This window comes from Dipodomys spectabilis, unplaced genomic scaffold (genome assembly GCF_019054845.1).
Source record: "Dipodomys spectabilis isolate Male_0828 unplaced genomic scaffold, ASM1905484v1 ptg000017l, whole genome shotgun sequence".
Lineage (NCBI taxonomy): Eukaryota > Metazoa > Chordata > Mammalia > Rodentia > Heteromyidae > Dipodomys > Dipodomys spectabilis.
The window spans coordinates 14,646,950-14,674,110 of record NW_024870694.1 but is presented as its reverse complement, the minus strand read 5'-3'; the positions used below and the strand labels follow the sequence as shown (position 1 = coordinate 14,674,110).

The following is a 27,161-nucleotide window of genomic DNA, read 5'->3' as shown; positions in this document are numbered from 1 at the left end:
GAGAGCTGGGAAAGAGAGAGAGAGAGACCTGGGAAAGAGTTGAGAAAGGCCCAATATCATATTTTTGCATATTGACTACTTTTATGTTTTCTGTATAATTTTATTCACTTTTCTTTCTTCAGAGGTATAATCATAAATCAAGTTCTACTGGTTTATTTTTTAGTTACCTGTATATATTCCAAAATACATGGAATTGCTTTGTCCATTTCCAATTGAGATAAATGGATTTAGTCATATATCTTCTTTATTTCTCTATCTATCCCCAAAATCTGCTTTCTTAAAATCTGCACATTATATATGTATGTACATTTATTTATTCTGACATTAAATACACTAATATTTATAAGTCCATAGTTTAAATATGCCTCAATTAAAAATCTACTATCTCATGAATATATCATATGGATTGATTCTTTTAAACAATGAGGCTTTGCCTTTTTAAACACGTATCTCCTCATAACATTATGGGTTTCTCAGTGATATATAACTAGAAATGAAGCATGTGTGTCATTGGTAGAACCTGAGCACATCCAACCTTCTCTTATTGCAAAATTTTCTGCAAATGATTGTATCCATTGTCAATTCCATCAACATTTTTTCTATCTTCTGTTTTTTTCATACCATCTTAATATTTGCAATGGTGGCTAGTGTTTTATGTTATGTCTAGAATGGTAGAACAATCATCCAGGTTTCATTTGCATTAAATAGCTCACAATGTACTGTGAAATGTTTATTTTCCATTCAGGTTTCTCCTTTTCTATGAGATGTTTATTTATAGCTTTGGCTCATTTTTATTTGTTACTTACTGACATGGTCAAAATACCATTGCTTTTTTTTTTTTATGGATGTGTATCTTCTCTACTTCATTTACTGTGTCTTTATCATACATAAGGAGTGACATTCATCAAGAAGCTCTTTACTCATAAATGGTATGGTGAATTAAAATCCATTTGTACAACTGTTTAAAGATAATGAAAACTTGACAATTTTCTTCTATAGGATGTTCACCTGATTTTTTTTCCTTGCTTTTTCTTTTGTTTGGTTTTCTTATAGTGCAGGGGCTTGAACCCAGCCCTATACACGTAGCAAGGAACCTAATACTGAAGTACGTCCTCAGCCCCATGATTTTTTACCTTTCAGATTTGCTTAAAGAATCCTGACATAAGACAAGAATATCAAGGTGTTCTATTGAATATGTAATGTTTTTCAGGGTTTTTAAAACTACTTTTATATGTACCTCATTCTTTCCAGCTCAGATCCTACCAAGCTTTATTCTCTCTATGCTTTGACAATTTTATATGTTCGCTTAGGAGCAGGAGGTAGTACTCACCATATAGGACAAAAAAAATAAGGTTATATGAACTGGATTTTTCACACACTGGATTCATTTTTGATATAATAATAGCTTACAAAAACTATCTAGGTTTCCATAAAAACAATTCCTAGAATTTATTCTGGAAGATTGACAGCTTTTATTGTCATACTCAGATTTGTAGAAAAGCATTCTGTGGGTAGAAGGAAAGCTTGGCCTCTAATAAGATTTCTTTATGGGTTTAGGTGTTTATATGTGTTTATTTGTGTGTGTTTATATTGACAGTACCAGGGTTTGAACTCACATCTCCAACTTGTTTGATACACCAGGTGATCTACCACCTGTGCCACACTTCCAGCCTGTTTTTTGCTGATTATGTTGGAGATGGAGTCTCACAGATTTTTCAGCCTCAGTCCTCTGGATCTCGGACTCCTGTTTAGTTAGGTTTACAGTAATAGCCACTGGACCCCAGCTGGAGCTTTTGTTTTGCATCTTTATATTCCAGACTAGTTTATGGTAATCCTGATGTATGTGAACCCTAGATGCTGGACTGGAGATTGGCAAGTGCACATATAATCCTGGCTGTGACTGTGGTGCTGTGGAGCTCAGCAAAAGGCCTCTCAATGGAAGTAGCAACAGAGGTAATAAAACCAGCTTATCTGACCACGTTTATATTTTTATAAACATAAGCCATTTCTACCAGAGTCAGACAAGTAGGAAATGTCTTGGTAAAACAAAGTCCATTAGGTTTTGTTTGTTTGTTTGTTTTGTCGGTCGTGGGGCCTGAACTCTGGGCCTCAGCTCTTCAGTTCAAGGCTAGCACTCTACCACCTGAGCTACAGCACCATTTCCAGCTTTATTTTTCTGCTTATGTGGTACTGAGGAATTGAACCTTGGGCCTTATGACTGCAAAGCAAGCACCACACCACCCAACGACCTTCCCAGCCCGTACATTAGGTTTTGAACGGTGCTTTAGGAGATAAAGTTTAGTCTCCTGCTCTTTAGGGTTATTTCTAGTGATTGGAGCATTGTTCCTTCTGCAATTTCTATGTTGAGAGCAACAATGTGATTTATGGATGAATGTGGTTAACAAAGAAAGAACTGCCTAGCATCTTAGCTTTCCTGTGGGAATAATCTCAGGATCTTAGAAAAGAAGCAGTATTTCCTGGACTACAGAATGATCAGGATTGTTAAGAGGAGCCATGGTTAGAAATTCCATTATTGGGCCTAGGAAAAGAAGAAGACTTTACAAACTGGACATGTACACATTTATGACTTGAATAAATCACAGTGACAATATATATTACTAACAAAGAAGAAAACTTAGTTGGGACAATAAAGATATTGGGATAGCTCTTTCACATTTTAGATACTCATGAATATTTTTAATAAATCACATAAATGGATGAGATGTTAAGTTTGTTGGGCACAGAGACTGGATTTATTCATTTTTCCTTCCCTTAAATCTAATGCAGAGCTAACACATGGTGGGTTTTTAGGGGCCTGTGTCAATAAATAATGGATATGAGCGGTGACTGGAAAATAGGGCTAAGTTTAGGGTTATTGTCTCAGAACTTATGCAATATTCATCAGAAAGTTATTGAGTACTTTCAGCAAGACACTCAGCTAGGTATTGAATGGAGCAAATAAAAGCTTAATGAGACAGCCATTGTCCTCAATTTATTATAATCTCATAAGAAATCCAAATATATTGTAACCAGTGTAGCATAAGGTAAGAGGTAATGAGTGGCATGAAGAAAGATTTATAGCTGAAGGAAGGAGGCAGCTGTTACAGGGGCTAAGTCTGAAAGAATAAGCAGAGAATAAAGTCTTGAAACAAACTCAATCTGCAGGTGGTGTTTAGATTTTCTCTTAGTTATACTCTACTGCTGTTTTTAGTCCCCCCAAATCTAGCTTTCTCTCTGAAATGTAACTGCATGAGACATTATAAAATGTTGAACAATGTATGACATCTAAAAATGCCTAAGGTAGATGATTACGGGTATTGGGCATTTCTTTGTCTAAACTAAAAGAATCTTTCTATGTCCTATAGGCTTTTGATTCTGGACTCACAGATGTACAGTCACCACCCACACTCAGGGAAGAGAAACCAGCAACCGACCTGGCAGGAAAGCTCCTGTTGCTTGATGAACTAGTATCCCTGGAGAATGATGTGATTGAGACAAAGAAGAAGAGAAGCTTCTCTGGCTTTGGCTCTCCTCTGGACAGGCTCTCAGCTGGCTCTGTCGAACACAAAGGGAAACAGAGGTAAGTGGAGATGAAAAGTTTGTATTCTCTAATTCATTTATTCTGTACTCTGTTGAGCAAAATGTCTCAGTGACACGGCTGCTATAATTTGCATTTTCTTTCAGTCATAATGTTTTCTAAGGAAGATCTTGTTGCGTATAGACTTAAAAACAGTAACTAAAAGATGTTTTTGCACATGGAATCAGGGGAAGTATTAATAATGAGATAATCTGGCCAAGAGCATTCTGTTCAGTGGGCATAAGTGGTAAAGCATTTTAAGTTTGATCCTTAATACAGAGCTTGGCAAAATGTAACTCAATTCATTTTCCTATAGTAAGAAGTAGTAAAGGATGTGCACCACCTCTGAACATAAAGGAAATGCAAAGCCAAACAACATTGAGATTCCACCTCACCCCAGTTAGAATGACCATCATCAAGACAACAAATGATAACAGGTGCTGTCAGGGATGCAGCCAAAAAAAGCCCTAAAAAAATGTTGACAGGAATTTAAACATGTTCAACCACTCTGGAAAGCAGTATAGAGGCTCCTCAAAAAAGTAAACAGAACTACCATATAATTAAGCAATTCCATTCCTGAATATTTATTCAAAAGATTACACACTAAGATACAGTAAAGCCACCAGCACAGCCATGTTCATTGCAGCACTATTCACCATAGCCAAGATACGAAATCTGTCCAGATGCCTCTCAATAGATGAATGGATCAAGAAAATGTGCTGTATATGCAAATCGATTATTACTCTTCCATTAGATAGAATGATGTTGTATCATTTGTAGAGAAACAGAAAGACCTGGAGAAAATTATGTTAAGTGAAGTAAACTAGACTCAGAGAGATAAATGATCCATGTTTTCCCTAATATGTAGAAGCTAGATTCAGCTTAAAATTTCACAAGTCAATACATTGGGTGGCAAGCAAGTGTATACAAATGTATTAACTGAAATATAGTATATTCAAGAGACATCTTAAATGGTGCCTTAGAAAGGCAAAATCAATCAACAAAATAAAACACCAGGAATTGGGTACTTGAAAGGGTCGGGTTGGGGTCAAGAGAAATGGGGTAGACAAATGAAGAGGAGATTTGGGGAAGAATGCAGTCAAGAATCCAATGTATATCCTACAAAGTTAAGAAGAGTGCAAGAAGGATTGATGAGAGAAGGATAGGTGAGATGTTGAAAGGAATGACATTGACCCAGATGTATTTATTCATAAACTGCATTATTAAACGGCAACTCCATTTTTTTTTTAGGTCGTGGGGCTTGAACTCTGGGCTTGGGCACTATCCCTCAGCTCTTCAGATCAAGGCGAGCGCTCTACCTCTTGAGCCACAGCGCCACTTCCAGTTTTCTAGTGGTTTATTGGAGATCAGAGTCTCACAGACTTTTCTGCTCAGGCTGGCTTTGAACCATGATCCTCAGATCTCAGCCTCCTGAGTAGCTAGGATTATAGGCGTGAGCCACCAGCACCCAGCTGGCAACTCCTTTATACAGCTACTTAAAGATAATTTTAAGTGTTCTGATAGAAAAGAAAAAAGAATGACATGTTCAGAATATAATGTGTGCTTAAGAGAAATTGCTGTTCTTTTCTAGACTTGTACAAATTATCTTATCTTCACTGATATTCAGCTCACTTCTCTATAACATGGTTGTAATTATTGGACTATAAAGATACCTGGTGGGTGCTCGCTTCAGCAGCACATATACTAAAATTGGAATGATACAGAGAAGATTAGCATGGCCCCTGCACAAGGATGACATGCAAATTCATGAAGCATTCCATATTTTAAAAAAATAATAATAATAAATAATAAAAATATCTGGTGGTTCATGTCTGAGGTTTGAAGCCAGTCAAGGCAGGAATGTCTGTGAGACCCTTATGTCCAATTAATCACCCAAATGCCAGAACTAGAGCTGTATCTTGTGTGGTAGAATGCTAGCCTTCAACTAAATAGCTCAGGTCCTGAGTTCAAGCCCTATGACCAGGACCAAAATATAAATATCAAATGAGATAATCAATCAGAAATGCTTTGTAATTTGCTAATCATTATTACAGAATGAAAATAAACATCTCTCCCTTAATGAAGGATTAAGAATTACTGAAAAACCAAAGTACCGTAAAGCAGCCATCCCAAACTTAATTCATTTTCCTCTCCCTCACTATCTATTTCTCATGTCGTATATTTCATATTAGTAGTGACACAAAATCCTGCCTGATTACAGTATTGAAATCTCTTAAAAATTTACTAAAATGCCTTTCACTTACTTATTTTCTTAGTTTTCACTAATTTCCCTAAATCCTATTTTTTATATCATCTACAAGATCTTCTTGTATTATGACTTTCCTGATTCTATCCTAGATTATTATTTTTTTCACATTTGTTCTTTCTTTCTTTCCTCCTCTCTACCTTTGCCACTCTTACCATCCTCTTCATGAAGCATGATCATCTGCAGCATAAGCTATGAAATATTATTCATTGCTTACAATACATAAGTCAAAAGCCTTAACAAGTTTTGCAAAGAATCTCATGGCCTGCCCCTCACTTTTACTTGATCATCTGCATATCATTTGCCAAGGATGACTTGATTTACTTGGGGATTGGGGGTTTGTCATTCTGGTTTGTGGTTCCATGAATTGGCTACATTCACTGAATATTGGGACACATAAATCAACTTTCCAGTCTTCTGTTTTAAGAGATTGTCAAAGCTAAACTAGGAATAAGACTATTCACCATATATTATAATTTATCTAATCTGTACTTGGAAAGTAATCTTACATTCTAGCCTCAGACTCTAATTACATGACTACAGATTAGTTCCACTTACATGCTAGATACTACGTTGGAGTCTTGTGAGAAACAAAAGAAATATATAGCATATCTCTCAAAAAATAAAATACTAATAAGAAATAGAAATGTTAAAATAGATTGAAATAAGAAATAAGAAGAAATGCATGATTATAAAGCAATCTATAAAGAAGGTTATTATCCAAGCAACAAATAGATTTTCAGAAGAAAAAAATTTTACTTTTTAAAATAAATTTCATATCTTTTCTCATAGTTCTTATATCATGGTCAAATCACTTCTGAATCAATATTCAAATTCTCTATATAAATATTCATACATGATTTATATTAGAAGAGACAACATAGATACCAAATATCAATTGCAAAATTATGTTTATATGTATATAATCTACATTGAAATTTTACCCTAATAATTTATTTAGGAAGTGTTATACAGAGGAAGATTACCTTAGGAGATTTTATATGGTTCTCTGTATATCTATATCTACCTATCTATCAATTGATCGATCTGTATATTATTAAACTTTGTTGTTAAGAAATAAAGAAAAATTGGTAATTTCGTGTGTATACCAGTATTGAGGTTTGAACTCAGGGCCTGGCACAGTCTCTTAGCTTTATCAGTCAAGGATGGAGCTCTACCACTTGAGCCAGCGCTCCAATTCCAGCTTGTAGGTGGTAAATTGGGATCAAAGTCTCACAGACTTTCCTACACAGATTGGGTACAAACCAGGATCCTTAGGTCTCAGCCTCCTAAGTAGCATTGATTACAAATATGAACCACTGGTACACAACAGATATCCATACACAGAATCTTTAAAACTAGCACACATATTCAACAATTTAGTAAATACCATTCTATGAGCAGTATCAGATATCAGATATCAAATGCCTTGAGAAATGCCATCTTAAGCATTACCCAAAGCTAAGTGAAGGGGTAGCTTTAAGGAAGACAGCAACATTTTTAAAAACATAACTAATCAAACACTCAAGCACAGTGAAATGAGCATATAAAACTTAGAAATTATTGTATTGTTTTATGGCCAGTAATTGGAAATAAGAACCATCAAAATGAGAACAGGCAGATATTGCCTTAATATTATCTATCTGTATGTGTGTGTTTTGGTGTTTAGTTCAGCCTAAAGCCTATCTGTTATTGATGGTGGAATTATACCAGAGGTTTGCTAAAGTAAGGAACAAAAATTAATGCCCATTTCTTCCACTACAATTTAGAAATCTACTTAGTCAAGAAAAGACATTTAGAAGCATAATAATTTGGACATACTAAAACTGTAAAAGCCTGAAAGAAAAAAAATTTTCATGTGTTTCTCATCAAATCTCCTCCTTTTCAGACTGCCCTCTTACTCATAGAGAAAGGTAACAATCCAATATCTATTTTCCTGACTCACTTGTCTGTCAATAACCTTTCTCTGTGCCAGGAGTCATAGTGGCATTTGATGAGCCCTATATCATTTTTTCTCAGAAAAAAAATCATTTTTTCCCATAGGAGGCCTGTTCTAAAGATTGAACTCAGTTCTTGCACCATACCTGCACCATATCTGCATACCAATTATTGTGCTGATTATTTTGGAGATAGATTACACTATTTTTTTTTTTGAGATGGGATCTTGAGGACTTTTCTTCTCAGGTTTAAAACCTTGATCCTCCAGATTTCAGCTTCCTGTAGCTAGGTTTATAGCAAACAGTACTTGGCTTCAGAATATTATTTTTAAGAGTTCACAGATCACCAACAGGTCACAGAGTTATCAAAATACGTGAAAAAATTAATTTGTTATGTACTAACATGTGCTTCTTTATTAATATATAAAGATGTAGAGATGGATGGAAACAATAATGGTTACTGAACAATAACTTTAAGAAAAGGAAAAACAATACAAATTATCTACAGCAAACTGAAATGTAGCCTGAAAGTATTTCTGATTTCTAGTTATGATAAAGATCCAGGTCTAGCTAATCCTGTCACGAGTTCTCTCCTCCATTCATAATTGAAGTGAGCTTCATGCCAGTTAATGAAACTAAAGGTGTAACCTTTCCCCAACCACATTTATAGACGCTTGATTTATGCCAGATGAAAACATCATGAATTTCCAGCATAAAAGTGTATTACTTTATACTCAGTTACTGTGAGATATTAAGGAAGGAACAACAACTTGAATCTACTTTTGGAAAGATCCACGAAGAGATGAAAACAAGTATGAATGACTAGAAACACAGAAAGCTTAACAGGGCACTGTCTACCCTAGACCATATTCAAAGGATGTAAAAAATGACCAACTGTTAAATAACACAGCAGGTTGCATTTTCATATAAATATGGCACAAGGTTTATTGTCAGATACCTGTGGAAATTACTTCAATTTTCAAGGTGAAAGTTGACAACACTTTAAAGTCTAAAATATTTTTCTCATTTGGTTCACTTGTTTAGTATCTGAAGTTAAAGAACCTTCAACCTATTTATGCAGATGAGTAGAAGCAAGTATGATTATATTCATAGCAAAATTGTATCTCATATCTGAATGACCTTTTAATGAGGATTGGCTTAGTACTTTTCTAAAACATCTTTATTTACATAATACTGATGCTGCAAATAACAAACAACAGTAATAATATTCTAAACATGAATTTAATTACTGTGAAAGAATTCCAAAATTTGTTGCTTCAGTTCTCCTATTAATATTGTGAAGTCTGCAAAGAAAAGAGAGTATTAATCTATTGGTCAGAGTTCCTTTCCAAGAAAACAGATAGGCATTTCCGAAAGAGGAACTTTGAGAAGGGTTGAATCCAAGAAGTGGATGCCACAACTCTGAAGGAAGGCCCCTGAAGCAATGATCAGTATAAAAGTTTCTGGAAACCAGAAAGTTCTCAAGAGTGACATGCCTTGAGAAGTAGTTGAGGCTTCATAGAGAGTATGACTGACTGGAAATGGTATCTCAGGAAGCTGGGGAGGGAAGGAAAAAAGTACTCTAAGAGTATCTCTCTCTTGTGATTTGGGGGTGTTAGAGTAGTATGAACTCAGGGCCTCATGCTTGATGGGCTGTTGTTCTATCACTTGAACCACATCTCCATCTCTGCTCTTTGCTAATTAATTCAGAGGTGAAATCTAGGAAATGTTTTCACCTGCATTGACTTCAAACCATGATATTTTGGTTCTCAATTTCCTGAGTGACCATTAGTGTATGCATGAGCCATCTATACCCAGTGCTACCAGTCTCTTGCCAAGGCTGCCTATTGTTTAACCCAAGCCAGGAGACAGGAATTTTTTTATATGATCCAAAAATACCATCCTCTTGGGGTCAAAAGTAGGATGAGAAAAGGTAAACAGATAAATTTGTATAGCGAATGGAAGACAGCCAACAGGTTTATATACATTGTACAGACCTGCACTTAGCTCCAACTTGTTGCTAGTTCAACCACTTAACTGAAATAGAAAAAAGCCATAAGAACTAATCTAGAGGAACAATTCTATACCCATCCACAAGCTATCAAATCCAGCTGGAGAGGAGTTCTTTCCTAGTTTTTGAATGAAGTGAAAAGCAAATCACTGAAGGATGATTGGAGACATGAAAATTGTAAGAATCTATTTTCTCACTATTTCTCAAAAATAAACCATACTTCAGTAATTGGTCATTCTTATAGCCTAAACCACGACTATTATTCAAGCTTTTGGTTCCTCAGCTCAAGCTCATTTAAAATCAGGAAACTTCAGTGGGCAGGGAGCTGTGGCCAGTTTATTGTCAGCAGGGGGTCTGCCTTTTGTCTCCTCCAGAACTGGCACTGGTGGTAACCTTTTACTCAGCTGCAATGTTCGGACTGTAAAATTTTACCTTACATGTTACTATTTTCCTATCGTGATGTGGTTTTAGGTAGGAACTGGCCCCTTGGTAAATCTCCAAAGCTGACTTTTTATCATGACATGTTTTGTGTTCATCACTTCCTTTCCATTGGGAGCAGTGTAATCAGCACCCTGGCCCCCAGCAGCTGCCTCTCTGACAGGGCTGTGGTGCCCTACATCTTCATGCCGTCTTCTTGGCTTCTTTCTATATTTTGCCCCAATATCAGAGTCCCACTGAGTTCACTCCATCCACCACACTGGCCCTTGTGACAAGGTCCCTATTAGGATTAAGATAGGCCCAGGCTATTCACATGCCCCATATCTTTAGCTTTGGTTGCTCAGAATAAAACCATTCCTTATGTGGTCATCTCTTTACATTTCCGCAGCTCAATGCCTATCAGATTTTGTAGACAGTATTTATTTTCTCAGGTCTGTCAGGTGTCCCCAGGAGTCTGTTTGAAGCCATCCACTCTCCCACACCCCCCAACTCCCAGTTAAAAGGCAGAAGAAAAATGTTATTTGTCTTAAATAATAACCTACTCCTAAGATCCTAAGAAATTCCTTTATCGTGACCTGGGCAACATCAACCTTATTGAGTTAGGGTTGGGAAAAAAAGCAACATGTAGCAAACTCCTTTTCAAATACCACATAGACCTAGCATCACACATAAGGAGGCAACTAGTGACTTATTTTTTAATTCCTCTGATCTTTTTTAGACACCACCAAAACTTAAAAAGGAAAATCCTATTTTAACATTGATTCATTCTTTTTTTCAATTTCACAGCTCCTTAGTCTCACAGGCATTATGAGTCCCTGTTCTGTTGTTGTTAGTTTGGTTTTGGTTGATCCTTGGGCTTGAGTTTAGGGCCTATGCACTGTCCCTGAGCTTATTTGCTCAAGGCTGACACAGTACCACTTGAGCCACAGCTCCACTTCCAGATCTTTTGGTGATTAATTGGAGATAAGAGTCTCATAAATTTTCCTGCCAGACTGGCTTTGAACCATGATCCTCAGATCTCATCCTCCTGAGTAGCAAGCTTTACAGGTATGAGCCATAGTTCCCAGCTATGAGTCTCGTTATCGGTGTATCCTCAGAGAGATAAAAGGCATTCCCTGAGTCTTCTACCCACAAAGTATACATCAAATCATTTAACTACAAGTCTAATAACTTCCCCTTTAAACCTATTCCCATAAAGAATTTAAAATTCTGTATTATGAAGATGCTTATCAGGACACATTTGAGAATAGTGGTATCAAGTTCAATTTGTCAGATATACTTGTCTTTCATGATGACAATCCCAAAGACTAAGACAAAAACCTTAACATTTTTTTTTCCTTTCAATTCTCTGTGAAGCAGTGTGGCAGCCAGGCCAGCCTGCACATCTCATGGTTTTTATTCATTCTTCACTGACCTTATGTGCAATGCCCCAAGGTGGTAGTTCAAACTGGGCTCTGTTTCAGATGTGAGCGGCAGGAAAGGATTCAGAGTTGGGTGCCCTTTTTGCATGCCTCCTTCCTCTTAGTTAACAAGCCTGGCGAGGCAATGGGAAAGGCCCTTAGGCATAATGATCTCAGGCCATTCTTGCCAGTAAAAACTACTTGCTATTGCCAGCCTCTCCTCACCTCAGTTCAGCAACAGCTGATGAGACAGTTCTTTTACCTTTTCCCCCTGCCCAACCTATTGATGAAAATAAATTTAAAACATTCTCCTAAAAGAGAAATTACATAGGATTCCATACATAGGATTATCATGCATATTACCCATCTTCCAAAAGGAAAAGTCTGTAAGGTATTTTTGTCTAGATCCACCTATTGAATAGTAGTTTTAAAACTTTCCCAAAGACCTTCAAGTAGGTTCATGAGCCAAGTGAATGTATGTCCCTTCTGTACTATACTAGAACTCTGTAGCATCTTCAGTGAACCTGGCCCCATGTTCCTTAATAGTTACTTAGATCTCATTATTTTATTCCAGTGCTGGTGATTTCTTTCTGAACGACTGTTTATATGGCCCATTCCTAGGGATTATAATTCACACACACACACACACACACACACACACACACACACACACACACACACACACACACACACACACACACCCCTACCTAATAGTCTACTTTAAATTTAATTACCATTCTGTGGAGTTTATTTCCTTCTTATCTTTTGCAAGGTCTTGCTGAGATTTTTTTTCATTTTAATTGGCTTACACATACACTATTGACAAATTTGAGTAATTTAAGACAACTGTATGCATTCTTTATTATCATAGCGTTACTCTAGGGTTACGATGAATTTGTTTATCAGGGCTGTTGTCATTGGAATACTCTGCTAGGGATGGAGTATCCACTTCCAAATCTGGGCTCCTCACCGGTTATTGGCAGGAGCTCCTCTCTTTGCCATGTAAATTGCTTCATAGGGTTGTTAGACTGTACTTAGGGAATGGCTGCTGGCTCCTCTCTCTTCATCCACCAGCTAATGATCCAACAAAGCTAGGTAGAAGTTCTTACAGCTTTTATTTCTTTGCTTGCGGTCATTTCCACAGCATTCTTGGTTACACTGTCAGCTCTGTCCAGGAGACTTAATGGTGGCAGGATTATGGCCATACTGGAATCTGATTCTGTACTAATGTCCTCATATACACTTTATACTATTATCTAGTTCCCTGATTTCCTGAACTAAATTACTGAACCAGTGAAAGGAACATTCTGTATTAGCAGCACTCTGCTTCTCCTTTTGGACAACACACACATACACACAAACACACACACACACACACACACACACACCAAGAAAAGAAAGTTACACTTTGACAACATTAATAATCATAAGTATAAAATTGCTACAAGAGGTAGCAAAAGAAAATCCATTAATATATTATAAAGGCAATGTATATTCATGGGTTTGCCATAAAAATAATACCTAATGTTGGTGTACTTTAGAAAATTAATGGAATTAACAAACCAAAGAAATAAGCTACATATCTCAATAGGTAGAGAAAAAGTATTCAGTAAATTAATAACAAAAGCAAGCTTATTATCATTAATATCAATTACAGGGCTTTCTGTAGTCAAGTAAAGGATACCTATTAAAAACACCAACACATTTTCTTAAACTTACCACAAATCTAACTAGGTCCTTTGCGCTCTCTCTCTCTCTCTCTCTCTCTCTCTCTCTCTCTCTTTGGCTTTCTTGCTTTTATTTTCTTTCTTGTTTTTCTTTGGGTGGGCATATTTAGGTTTGACTTATGGCCTTGTGTTTGATAAGCAAGCTAAGATCATCTCTGTGGAGAAAACAGTGTATATTAAAGATTTTATAAATGATAGTGATTTTGATAGTAAGGCTCAATATCATAAAGATTTGAGTTTCCACATACTTATTTTGTCCCTAAGAATCAAGACAATTCTAGCCAAAACTGCAATAACATTTCCATGAAATTTGAGAAGTTGAATCTATTATTAGGATGGAGAAGATTCTGAAATAAGAAGCAAAATTATTGATGTGTTAAAACATTAAAGATTTATTACACAGTAAGAAAAATTAATTGCAGTTACATAGTTGATAAAAATCTAACATTCAGAGTGTTCTAAGTTCTTCCACAACTCAATATTCAAAAGAAATACATGCTCATAGAAAAACAGTAAATTGAAACAAGCACTTCCAAAACAAAAGATCCAAACTAATGTAAAGGTAAACAATGCCACTAGAATTCAGAGAATATCAATAAAAACTTAAATAAGATGCTTACTAAGGCATCATATGGTCAAAATTAAAAAACACAGCAAGTATTGGTATAGATTTGAAATCAAAGGAATCATTATACATTGATCTCGTGCAGTTACGAATAGTAAATTAGCACAAATTTAGAAAATAACTTGGCTATGTAATAGTAAACCTTTAGTGAATACAAAGCCATGTTTAAGAAAAATTTTATTGCTACAGTATATAACAACAATAAAAAGAAAATGCCTTAAATTTTCATCTATTGCATACATGTCAATATCAAGAAATTTCAGACTACACAATATTTGCTGAAATGAAGGGAATACATGCATGAATCTTCTTACTTTTGCATCTTTGTTGAAGAATAATTGACTAAAAACTTTATATGTAGAACATATAACAGCATTTGATGTGTACACATTTTGAAATGATTGCCACAATCAAATAAATTAACATACCTATCATTTTGCACAATTATTTGTCTTTTTCATGATAAGATCACTTGAAATCTAGCCTCAGCAAATTTAAATATCCAAAATACATCATATAGGCATGGTTTATATAGCTAAAAATATTAAACTGTGTCACTATAATAGTAACATTACTATTATAGTCATATTAATTCATATACTAATATTACTATAGTAATCTCACTATTACTATAGTAATCATACTATAGTAATCTTACTATTACTATAGTGTTATGATTGATATAGTAGTAATGCTATAGTACTATTGCTATTATAATTATAATTATATATTGCTATATAATAATATATAATAGTACAATCATATATTATATAAGTAGTATTATAATTATTGTAATAGTACTAGTACTATAGTATTATGATTAACATAGTAATATTACTATATTATTATTGGTATAGTATTATTAGTACAACTATCTTGCTGTGCATTAAGATTTCAGTACATGATACACTTTAAGTACAACTTTAATGCTGCCTAAACCAAATAAAATGTTTTTCAAGAATCATCACATAGATTATAAAATGAGGAAAGTGAAGAAATGAGTAGACTAAGTCTCAGTTTCTGAGGCAGAGCCACCAGAGCAAGGCACTAGGGAAAGAGGACAGGAGGATTTCTAAAGGCATGCCAATTTTCTATCTCTTATGCTGGTGCTATAAACAAGAATGTTCCCTTTTACTTTCTCCAATTTGAACCCAGGTAAATTCATACTCTTTTGTATATGTGAAATGATTTTCAAAATGTTGAAATACAATTTTTTTCTAACAGACTTGTTAGAATAATGGAATTACCCAAGAACATAAACAGTAAACAAAATCCTATTTAACATAGGAAGTCCACACTATATTTTAAGCAATCAATCTAACAATTCTGTTCATCTCAGTTTAATAGGCTATATCTTTAAACTACATGAAGAATATTTTTTAATGAAAAAAGGTGGGTTTCTTTAATGCTTATATTTTAACCATGTCATACCATCATTTTGTCACAAGAGGGACTAAATAGTCAGAATGTACAGAATGCTTCACTTTTGATCTTAGAAATATTTCTTTAACCTCTATTTCCACACTGTATATTCTCATTCATGTATGTCTTACATAATATTACATGTGTATTTATACATTTCCTATCAGCAAAAATGTTGAACAACTACAAGCTAGTTATTTTGTTTCTGAATTTATTAATATGATACAAAAAGTTTTAACTTACTAAGAGCTACCATGATTTTTTTTTAATGGAAATAATTGTTTTACTTCCATATTAGTGCAAAAAAATTAAATGATGAGTGGATTTATATGTGTGAGAATATGTGCTTTTCAAGTTCACTATATAGATACTACAAATTTGTAAATAATCCCAAATCTGATAATATGAATCAAAGTAATTATGGATTCATTATTAGACTGAAGCCACACCCAGCCAAATTTTCTACCCACTTTGCCATCCTCTACTGTAAGGAAATGTAAGTGTATATGTAGAAAAAGAAAGAAAACCATATACCTGGACATTTCATTGAACTTTTTAGATATTATAAAGTTCTCAGGTTGTAGAAAACTTAATTATCTGAATACAATTGGACTGGGCTGCTATCAGTTAAAATGTATAAAATGTCTTCAAGTATATTACCTCATTCACTCTATTCTTTGTAAAATGTAAACTTTAAGAGGTAATATTTGTCTTATTCATCACTGTATAACCAAAATAAGTACAAATATGCACAAATACATTCAAATATTATGTAACAAATAAATATGCTAAATGAATAACACTCTAAAAGATGAAAATAGTAGTTTTGGGAGTTTTGGTTTTTTTTTAATAAAAAAAAAAAGCCAGCAAGGCAGGAAGGCAAGAAAGCAAGAAGTCAGGATGGGAGAGAGGGAAGAAGGGAGAAAGGAAAGAAGGAAAGAGAGAAGGAGGGAGAGATAGAGGAGAAAGGGAGAAATGGAAGGGAAGGAAGAAGGGAAGAAGGGGGAAAAGAAGGATAGAGAAGGTTAGAATAACAGAATTGCAGATCAAAATGACAGTCATCACAGTTTGAGTACTACATTTCCTGGTTCCTAATTTTTTAGACAATATCTAGCATGAAAAAAGAGGGAAAAAAGAAATGAGAGAAAAAGGAAAAGAAGAGAAAAAGAAAGGAAGAGATGGTAGGAAGTTGCTATTCCGCCTTCAACACCACAACTGCTGCCTTTCATTTGCTGGAGTTTGAAAGATCTGACTGTTGTAAAGCAAAAAAAGAAAAATACTATTTTTACAGTTTTTAATCTTAATTTTAAAAAAAAATCAATTGGTAGTAAGGAACCAATAAAATATTATGCTTTGAGCTATCTAGTTTGTAAGCGCATCATATGTTTCTTTAAAAAGTAAAATGATTATTTTTCATGGCACCATTATTGAAATGATAACATACGCAATCTCTCAGCGGCTGTTTCTTCCTCTTTTAAGTCTTTCAACCATCTGGAAAGGTTGGTGCTTCACTTCCTCTTCCTATTAGACTAAGTCTACAACCCTTGAACTTTCTCCTCCATCTCAAGTGGCTTTTTTTGCCTTACCCATTTTGTAGTTATAATGATAAAATAGTCAGAAAATGAATTAGAGGGTTAAAATCCCCACTATACATTATATATTAGCCCCATTATATTTGGACGCAAAAATCACTTGGAGAAAAATCATATTATCATCTCTTCTTAAAGACTCTGGTAACTAGATTGGATCCACTTGGATAATACCACACTAATCTTCTTACTTCACGGATCTCAAATCTAATCCTGTCTGCAGAATCAGTTTTGCTGTGTGAAAGGACATATGTTCAGATTGAAAGAATTATGGCATGGACATCAGGAGAAGCCACTCTTCTGACTACCACAGAAAAATAACTGCTTCAATTCAGAATTATTTAAAATAAAGATTTAATTTCCCAACAGCCATCATTTCTATTTACATCAAGAACTTAAAGCATGAGTCACATGCCTAGTTTTGTTAATGATTCTTAATCATTAATTTTAAGCTATTTTTACAAATTGCACGTTTCCCATCTGATTAACAATTTGAAAACTATGTAGTCAACTTGGGCCCCTCAATGGATGAATGGATCAAGAAAATGTGGTATATAAACACAATGGAATTCTACTTCCATTAGAAAGAATGATATGATACCATTAGTAGGGAAATGGAAAGACTTGGAAAAAATTATATTGTGAAGTAAGCCAGATCCAAAGAAACAGGTTGCATAGTTTCCCTCATTTGTTGTAACTAGAATGTGCCTATAAATCTACAAGTAAACATGCTGGATGGTTTTTAAAAATGCACTAGGATGTGATAAATTATACCAGACTCTAGATATTTACACAGTAAGACCAAAGGAGGGAACTCTAAGAAATAGAAACAAGAGGTTTTTGTTACTTTTTTTGTTTTCTGTACTTCTTGTCTGTATGTAAATGTATCTGTTTGGGGGAGGGTAAGGGAGAGCACAGAAATGGTGGGACAAAGTGTGAACAAATGCAGTAGTGATACTCACTAAGCACTGTGTTGAAAATGAATCATACAACTTGTGGAGATGAGAAAAGAAAAACTGGGAGAAAGCAAGGGAAGAGGGATATTGTCCAAAAAGAAATGTACTCGCTACCTTACTTATGTAACCATAACCCCTCTGTATACCACCTTTATAATACCAATTAAAAACAAAAAAAGAAAGTCACCAAAAAAGTGCAAACAACAGGCACATCTTAAAGGGGTATGTTTCTAGATGTTTGAAGAGCAGTATTGGTAAAGCTATGGTAGAAGTATGCTTTAACTGTTTTTTTGTTTTGTTTTGGTTTGGTTTTCCCTTGATTTTTATTTAACTAATCCAATTTCTGACTAGGACTCAAATTCTTATGAGATCAAAACCAAGAGCCAGCCAGATGTTGGTGGCTCACACCTGTAATCCTAGCTATTCACGAGCATGAACTATAAGGATTGTAATTCAACATCAACCCTAGCAGTAACGTCTGTGAGATTCTTAACTCCAATTAGCCACCAAAAAGCCAGAAGTGGAGTAATGGTTCAAGTGGTAGAGCACTAGCTTTGAGCAGAAAAACTAAGGGACAGCATTCAAGGCTTGAGTTCAAACTTCAATATAAACACAATTAAAGAAAATAAATTTTAAAAGAGCCTATTTAAATGAAGGGTGAATGTAAGCCAACAAATAAAGGAAGGCTACATTATATAAAAAGCATATAGATCACTTACTCCTAAACATTTCGGGTAAGCACTATAGCAAGTGCTATGGCTATTTTTATCATGTCTGCATGCACAACACTCAGCACAGCAGGTGGCAGGTAGGTGTGCTTCAGATCAATAATTTTTTTTATAAATTAAGCAATGCTTATATATTGTACATGTATAGTCTGAAAATAAAAGCCCTTTATATTTCCATTTTTCTCTATGGTCTTCAGAACCTTTGAATAATTCTACCTAATCAAGCAGTTAGGCTCATAGACCTGGGTTTTCCTATGTTCTATTTAAATTTGAATGCTGACTTCTTTTTTTTTTGTTAAAACTCTTTTTTTATTGTTACACCTTCCTTTATTTTTCACCTACCATCCCTTTCCTCTCCAACTCCTCTCACCCTCACCCCCAATGCAACGTTGTGAAGTTCATTTTCAACATACTGTCTTGTACATCTCATTGTTACAATGGGTCATCCTGTATCCTCATTTCAGCATTTCGTTATTTCCCTTCCCCTCCCCATATTAGAAAAATGTATATACAAGATGCAGGGCACCAGAATCAAATACAGTGACAACAGGGGTTGTACCATGGGGGAAGAACATACAAAGAAACAAAAAAAAAAATCACATAATACATTATAAGTACATTTAAAAGAATAGCAACAAAGATAAAACCTTTTGTGTCCCTATCTTGGGGTTCATTTGGTTTAGCATCAGGTTATATGGTCATATGTACACAGCTTTTGACCTTTTCTGCTTGTCCTAGACATATACTCGTTATTGCAGATAAGGGAAACTATGGGACCTAGGTTTCTTTGAGACTGGTTTACTTCACTTAACATAATTTTTTCCAACTCTTTCCATTTCTTTTCCATTCATCTACTAAGTGGCATCTAGGTTGGTTACATATCTTAGCTATGGTGAATAATACTGCCATAAACATAATTGTGCTGGTAGCTTTAGTATGGCCTTGTTTGTGATCATTTGGGTTAAATGCCCAAAAGTGAGATGCTGGGTCATAGGGGAGCTCTATGTGGAGTTTTTTGAGGAATCTCAATACTGCTTTCCAAAGTGGTTGAACAAATTTACATTCTCACCAACAATGCAGTAGGATTCCCTTTTGGCCACATCCCCTCCAGCATCTGTTGTTATTAGATTTCTTGATGATGGCCATTCTAACAGTGAGGTAGAATGGAAGAAAGTCAGCCTCTTCAGTAAATGGTGCTGGAAAAATTGGTTAACCACCTGTAGAAAACTAATGCTAGATCCCCATATATCACCCTGCACCTGCATCAACTCTAAATGGATCAAATGAATCAAAGACCTCGAAGTCAAAGCAGACACCCTGAAAACATTACAGGAAGGAATAGGAGAAACTCTAGGGCTCCTTGGCACAGGCTGAAATTTTCTTTAAAAAGACCCAGAAACACAACAAATGGGACAAATGGGATTGCATGAAACTGCAGAGCTTCTGCCTGGCAAAGGACATAGCAAGCAAGATCAATAGAAAGCCCACGGATTGGGAGAAGATCTTCACTATCCATACAACGAACAAGGGCCTCATCTCTAAAATACACTTAAAACTCAAAAAATTAAATCCCCCAACAACAAATCCTCAAAGAAACAACCGCCCAATGAATATGTGGGCTAAAGACTTAGAGACTTCTCTGAAGAGGAAAGAAGAATGGGCAATAGGCACATGAAGAAATGCTCAACTTCTCTAGCCATAAAAGAAATGCAAATAAAAAACATTGAATGCTGACTTCTTCAAGCTTTAGTTTTCTCCACAAATGTCCAAAGTCTAAGAATGGCAACTAGAGAATGGTAACTATTTCAACTCCTGAAAAACTACTTGAAGCAGAAAAAATAAAACTAATGACAAATAACTTGGACTTTAGCTTTAAAATGTTCTTCTTGGTTTGTTTCAGGAAAGTAGTAGATCATCCAAAAAAGCGATTTGGTATCCCCATGGATCGGATTGGTAGAAACCGGCTCTCAAATTCCAGAGGCTGAGTCCAATTGTGAGTATAATTTAAATAAGTAGCAATATCTTATTCGATTTTACATTTCACAATAGACTAGTTGACAGAAATTTACTTATAAATCTCTTTTTTGGTTTATTATCTTACATTTCACCTTTTCAAACATTTCTCTATTCAATTGGTATACTGATACTAAGAAGCTTTTAGGGCTGGAAAGGTTGCTCAGTGGTAGAGTGCCTGCCTTACATGCATGAGGTTCAATTCCTCAGCACCACATGAGCAGAAAAAGCTGGAAATGGCACTGTGGCTCAAGTGGTAGAGTGCTAACCTTGAGCTGAAGAGCTGAGGGACAGCACCCCACAGAACTCAGGCCCCAAAACAAAAAAATTAAAAAAGAAAAAAAAAGAAACTTTTAGAAAGCAAAGTGCATTTTATCCTTTAACAAATTCACATTAACATTTCATTCCAAAAATAAAAACTCAGATTTAGTTATTTGGGACAGACTATGTAATTATTGACCATTATATGCAAGTCAGGGTTAAAATGACAAGACAATAAATTTTCTTCATAAATATACATGAATGTAGACCAATCCCTTTGGTATTTCCTCTCAACACCTTTCATTCCCAGTAGTTACAACACACCGGAACTGCCTTAATATTCTCATGCTATAGAAAAGATAACTCTCCTCTCTGCTTCTCTCATGATGACCTCCAGACCTTAATACAGAGACTCGAAAAGCATCATATTAGCCTGATCCTCTCATAATTTAAATAATTCAAGTTTTTTTTTCTCCTCAAATGCATTAAAGCCATAAAGAAATGCCAATGTTTTGTCATAATACAGGGATTTGTTCATTAATGATATTCTACCATTTTCAAATGACAGTAAATACAGGAGAATTGAATTCTGTGAAGAATCTACCATTAGAAGAGTATCATCTGAAAAAATCAGATTAAGCTATTTTTCTTTCCTTTCAAGAAATATAGTAAGTGTAAGTAACTATTTGAGATTGTTAAAGCATAGCCATTTAAGTGGGAATTAGCTAATTACGACTATAACCCGTTGAAATCAGGGCCACATCTTCCAGTTTATTGACATTTTAACACTATAACTCCGCAATAAATGGAGTAAGTTTGAGTCAGGTGCCAGTAATCCTAGCTACTCAGGATACTGAGATCTGAAAATCTCAGTTCAAAGCCAGCATAGACAGGAAAGTCCAAGAGACTCGTCTCCAATGAAGCACAAAAAAAGCCAGAAGTAGAGATGTAACTCAAGTGGTAGAATGCTAGCCTTGAGCAACAAAAGCTTAGCAACAATGCCCTAGTCCTGAGTTCAAGCCCAGGACTAGCACAAAAATTAGTAAATGAATAAGTTTATAAATATAATTTTATATATATATATATGTATACTTTTACCATGCTTAACCTTCTTTAACATTTCTGAACTCAAACAAAACAAGCTTGATAAATTACAAAGGACATTCATTTTTACATGAATACTCATGATTTCTGTTCTTAGATCCTAAAATCCAGGGAAATCTATTAAACTATGAAAAAATATTCAGAATAATTTTGTATGGAGTCTAAGATAAGCATGGTGTTCCTCACTTAACAGACTTGGTTGATTCTCTTGACAATTACTGTCTACACTATTCAAACCTAAAGACAGTACTAATGTTGAAAAGTAAGTTTAGAAAAGAATCTGGTAAGGGGAAACAAAGGAGGAGGCAACAATGCTTCATAAGAAATGTACTCATTACTTTGCTCATGTAATTGTAACCCCTCTGTATGGTATTTTCACAATAAAAAAAAGAAAAAAGAAAAGAACCTAACATTATAAACATTCTTTCTCTTTTGTCAATTATTGTGCATTCGGCATCTCAACCAATATGCTTCTACTCATTATTATCATATTTTCACCAAGACTTCTTTGAGTTTTTTTTATTTCTTGTGAAATTTTTCTTTTTACATAAATAACAAACCCCACAAAACAATATTCTTTTGATTGCTATTCAAATTTTCAAATTTTTTGTACTGTATTCTTTCCTACTATCACAGTACCCTTGGAATCAAACATGGATGCATTAAGTGGGGTGTGGTTCAAAGGGTACAGTACTACCTTTTAGCAAAATCTAAGGGATAGTACCCAGGCCATAAGTTCAAGCCTAACAGTATGGAAACACACACACACACACACAATATGAATGCAATATGTGCCCTACTAGACAAAATTTGAGATATTTAATAATGTTTATACCTTTCATTTCTAAGTATTTAGAAATTTAATTATCAAAAACATATTTAATTCAATCCCAATTTCTTTTCTAAAACTATCTCTAAGTAGTTGTACAAGGAAGAAATCATTTAACAGAGCAGTGAATGAATAGAATGCATCTTGTTCTGTCTCTCCCTTCAAAAATCTCATCCCCCTTCGACCCACCCTTTGCTTTACATTTCCTCATTTTGTAGTATATAACATGAATTCTCATCCTTCCCCTCATCCTCACTTCATTGTCTCTTCCCACTTGGCTGCGCTCTCTGTAAATACCCATTTCTTGATGCTTATTTTGTTGGGCTTTGACTTTGTCTGTCTAAAATAATTGTACTGTTTGTGCTTTCCATAGTTAGCTAACTCATTTGGAACTGCTTGCATACCACTAAGCATGTTTGCTTACTGAATTTTAAGCACATTCTGTCTTCCACTAATGAGAGAAATCATGCAACCTTTGTTTCTCTGGGTCTGACTCCAATTAACTTAATATAATTCTTTCCTTCTCCTTACACACGATACAATACTATTCTTTCTAATGAATGAGTAAAATTATAATATATATATGTATATACATATACATATATATACATACATATATATATATATATATATATATATATATATATATATATATATATACTACATTATCTTCATCCATCCATCAAGGGTTATCTGGGCTGTTCTCATAGTTTGGTTTCAATGAACATGAAAATTCAGAAAACAAGTGCTATGAGAGAAAATGTATTTACCCAAAATTTTATAAATTTTCAGCCAATTGAAGCAGATCCTAGGTGGCCAGGGCCTTTAAGCTTCTACACCAACATCCTCTTCATAACCTATCATAACCTGTCAGGTGCTATTGCTAAATTGTCCTTGTGGTGTACTAACATCCCTGATCATACATTTCTGAGACAAATAGAAATATACTTCTGGAAATCTTTGTTCTACTTCTGTGAATGTCAAAATATTGTTTATTTCATCATGTTCAGTTGTAAGTTTTCACCTTCTGGATTTTATTTTGAGACTTCTCACTCAAAGTGAAACTAGTACCTCACCATAGATGTATGGTTTGGTTTGAGGTCAAACCTAGGTACAGCTGCTGTGTGCTAGCTAGTTTCCAAACTCATTGTCAGTCTCTTCTCCTTAGAAAGGATGATAACATGGCATTTATATGCTCTCCTTTCCAAATCATTAATATTGTACAAATGTTTTGAGATTTTTAATTGGCCTTTTCTCTCATGAACTCAGACTCAAAGAGATAGATTGTGGAGAGTGTCACAGCTTCCCTTAAAGCAATTAGTAATTTCTCTGTCTCTCCCATTGAAATCAGGATATTATTGATGAAATTTGAAAACTGACCTCTAAAGATATTGTTCTTATGGCAATGTATATGAAGACTATTCATTTAGTAATATCGGGCATATATTACCTGTTCTATCCATTTAATATTTTTCCTTAAGGAAATGTTGAGACTATCATTCATAGGAATTAATATGATGGAAATGCATCAGGAATAGCACATGCAAACAACAGTGTGTGGCCGGATCCTTTTAACATGAGAAAACTATAAAACAATTATCAACAGAAAGTAACATACAACTTTTCTTTACCATTCTTCTTTTTGACATGGAAATGGCCTTGAACCAATAAAACATTTTACAATAGATAGGTGAAGAAAGGAGAAAAACGTGTCATAATTTTTGTTTATATTTGAGCATAAACACTTAGCTTAATACTTGTTTTAAGTATTAAGTATTTAAGTATGTTAATAAACAAAAATACTTGTTTTAATTTATCTTGATATGAAATTATCATTTTACATTATTATCTTCAAAAGGAAAGTAGGTCATATAAATGAAAACTCTAATGTGCCAACATGTAATTTGAAGCTTAAGTCTTTTCTACTAAAATTGAGGGCTTTTCACCTGACTCTAGAGGTCTTAATTACCTTTAATCATTTCAACCTTTGATTTTGCAGGTGCAACTTCCTTGTCTGAAATTACACAGAAATATGGAAGATGCTTCATGAAGTCTTTTAATACTCCTTAATGATTAAACTTTTAAGGAACTGACCATCTGCCAAACATAATAATGAAGAAAATGCATCAGATGAAAACCCAAAACTCTTGAACTTAAATAATTGACCTTCATAAAAAAAATCATGCTTTTCAGCTACCCATAATGCTTTATAGAAACCCACTTTTTAATGATCTGATGAATTCAAGTGAAAAAATGTACATGTATGTTACTTTATATGTCTTTATATGACTTTATATGTCATTTCTTACCTTCTATAGGAAATCATCTACATGTTGAGAATCTTCAAGTGTATGTTAAAAAATAAATAAATAAATGTTCCTTATAATTGTAGTAGAGACTGTAGCAAAGAGAAAGGAACATTGAAAAATAACCAAAAACATTCTTCAGAAATTTGTGTTAGATTGATAATTATGTTACCTGCAGGACTCAGAGTTTTAAAGAATTATTTAAAAAGTAATTATCTATCTTTTCTGTCTTTCCCTAACTTTCTGATGAACTATGAAAATGTTTCTCATTTCTTGAAAGCTATTACTTTACTTTTTTCTCCCAACTGAGTATTTTCAAGTATCTAATCAATTCATTGCTGCGTTGTGCTTTGACAAATGACATTAAAATCTACTTTCACTGAAAAGTTTCTCTGGCAAATAAATTAGATTAACAAATTTACTTTCTACTTTTTATTCAAAATTAGACTACAACAATCAATTTAATTAAATAGAACACAATATATTGATGTATGCTCTATGCCAGTGGGAAATGGGCTTACCTCAAAATAAGTGGACTAAACTTCAGTAAAGCAATCTGAAATATTTTTCTTCTCTTATAACTGTTTTATTACATATTTCAGTTTCCTCACAGCTTTATAAAGAACAGCAAATAAGGTAGCAATATACTATTTTAAAAGGGGTGTCTTTAATGTAAATTTAAACATAATTTCTGATCAGAAGATGACGACTCATCTCATTTATTAGTTCCATTTGTTGACTATCAATAAATCCACTATACTCTACTGGGAATCCACTAACTGGAATGAATTTTTTGTTCTGTTCAAAAACACATTACCTTTTATTCATTGTTCCTATATAGAACTCTGTGGAGCAAATGAACATGTGGTCATTACTTTCTGAGTTCTTTACATGGCTAACTTTTCATGAAGGACAGTCATTTCTAACTACATTTGCCATAAAAATTTATGCTCAAAATTTTAATTAACCCATTTGTAGCTTTAGAGAATTAAATTTCTTACAGTGAAATTTTTTTAAAGGACTTAATGGAATCTTTTGAAAAAAACAGACATTAGAAGCTGTTTGAATGGCATAATCCCTTATGCTAACGGTTTAAAAGACTTGAAATTGTCCACCTTAGACAAAGTTATTAAACATGAGATGATAAAAACAGGAGTTTTTCATCTTTTTTACAATACCTTTGTATTTAAAACTTGTGTTAATACATAGAAATATTGTCAGACATTATCACATTGCTAATATTTATTATGTACATATGAATTATTCCTAAACAAACATAGGAAACACTGAAGGCATGTTTCCTAAATTAGTCACTGTGTGTGTGTGTGTGTGTGTGTGTGTGTGTGTGTATAAAAGTGCTTTGGTTGAAATAGTTATTCAATATATGCAAAATATTCAATATATGTGAATACATATATGTTTTACACTCTAGTTTAAACAGTATTGTTCATTCAATGTCATGATATCACTGTATTTTTGAGCACCACACAATTAATATTGTATAGATAAATCTGCATTTCTTCCCTATGCTGTAAATAAGGCAATGTATATAAATGTACTCTCATTAACCTTTTTTATTATAAAGATATTTGACCATAGGAAAATGCAAATCAAAACAACACTGAGATTCTCTCTCACCAGAGTGGCCATTGTCAAGGAAACAATAACAAATGTTGGAGAGGATGCAGCCGAAGAGAACTCTTATACTGTTTGTGGGAATGTTGACTTGGCAAACCATACTGGAAAACAGTATGGAGGTTCCTCAAAAAACTAAGCATAGAAACTTTGTTATGACCTAGCAATACTAATTCTGGGCATTTATCCAATAGATTACAAACAAACTTACACAGTAAAACCATCAGCACAACCATGTTCATTGCAGCACTATTTGACATAGCCAAGATATGAAATCAGCCCAGATGCCCCTTAATGGACAAATGGATTAAGAAAATGTACTATATATACCAATGGA

At 34.3% G+C, this 27,161-nt stretch overlaps 1 protein-coding gene and 1 non-coding gene across 2 annotated transcripts; both read left to right on the top strand.

Moving 5' to 3' along the window:
• The first annotated feature begins 1,854 nt into the window (after positions 1-1,854).
• Ostn (osteocrin) lies at positions 1,855-24,941 on the top strand. Its single transcript, XM_042670205.1, has 4 exons — positions 1,855-1,953; positions 3,366-3,580; positions 20,577-20,669; positions 24,883-24,941. The coding sequence occupies exons 1-3, from the start codon at positions 1,855-1,857 to the stop codon at positions 20,659-20,661; spliced, it is 399 nt and encodes a 132-aa protein (XP_042526139.1). The 3' UTR covers positions 20,662-20,669; positions 24,883-24,941.
• Positions 5,258-5,364, top strand: LOC122100068. The gene has a single exon (XR_006146091.1). It is a non-coding gene; the product is annotated as a U6 spliceosomal RNA (small nuclear RNA).
• Positions 24,942-27,161: the final 2,220 nt, after the last annotated feature.

Excerpts from the sequence above, each read along its gene's own strand:
- Ostn (XM_042670205.1), top strand. The coding sequence starts at position 1,855 with ATGCTGGACTGGAGATTGGCAAGTGCACATATAATCCTGGCTGTGACT. Across the intron at positions 1,954-3,365 it reads CAATGGAAGTAGCAACAGAG|GCTTTTGATTCTGGACTCAC; the intron begins GTAATAAAACCA and ends TATGTCCTATAG. Across the intron at positions 3,581-20,576 it reads GAACACAAAGGGAAACAGAG|GAAAGTAGTAGATCATCCAA; the intron begins GTAAGTGGAGAT and ends GGTTTGTTTCAG.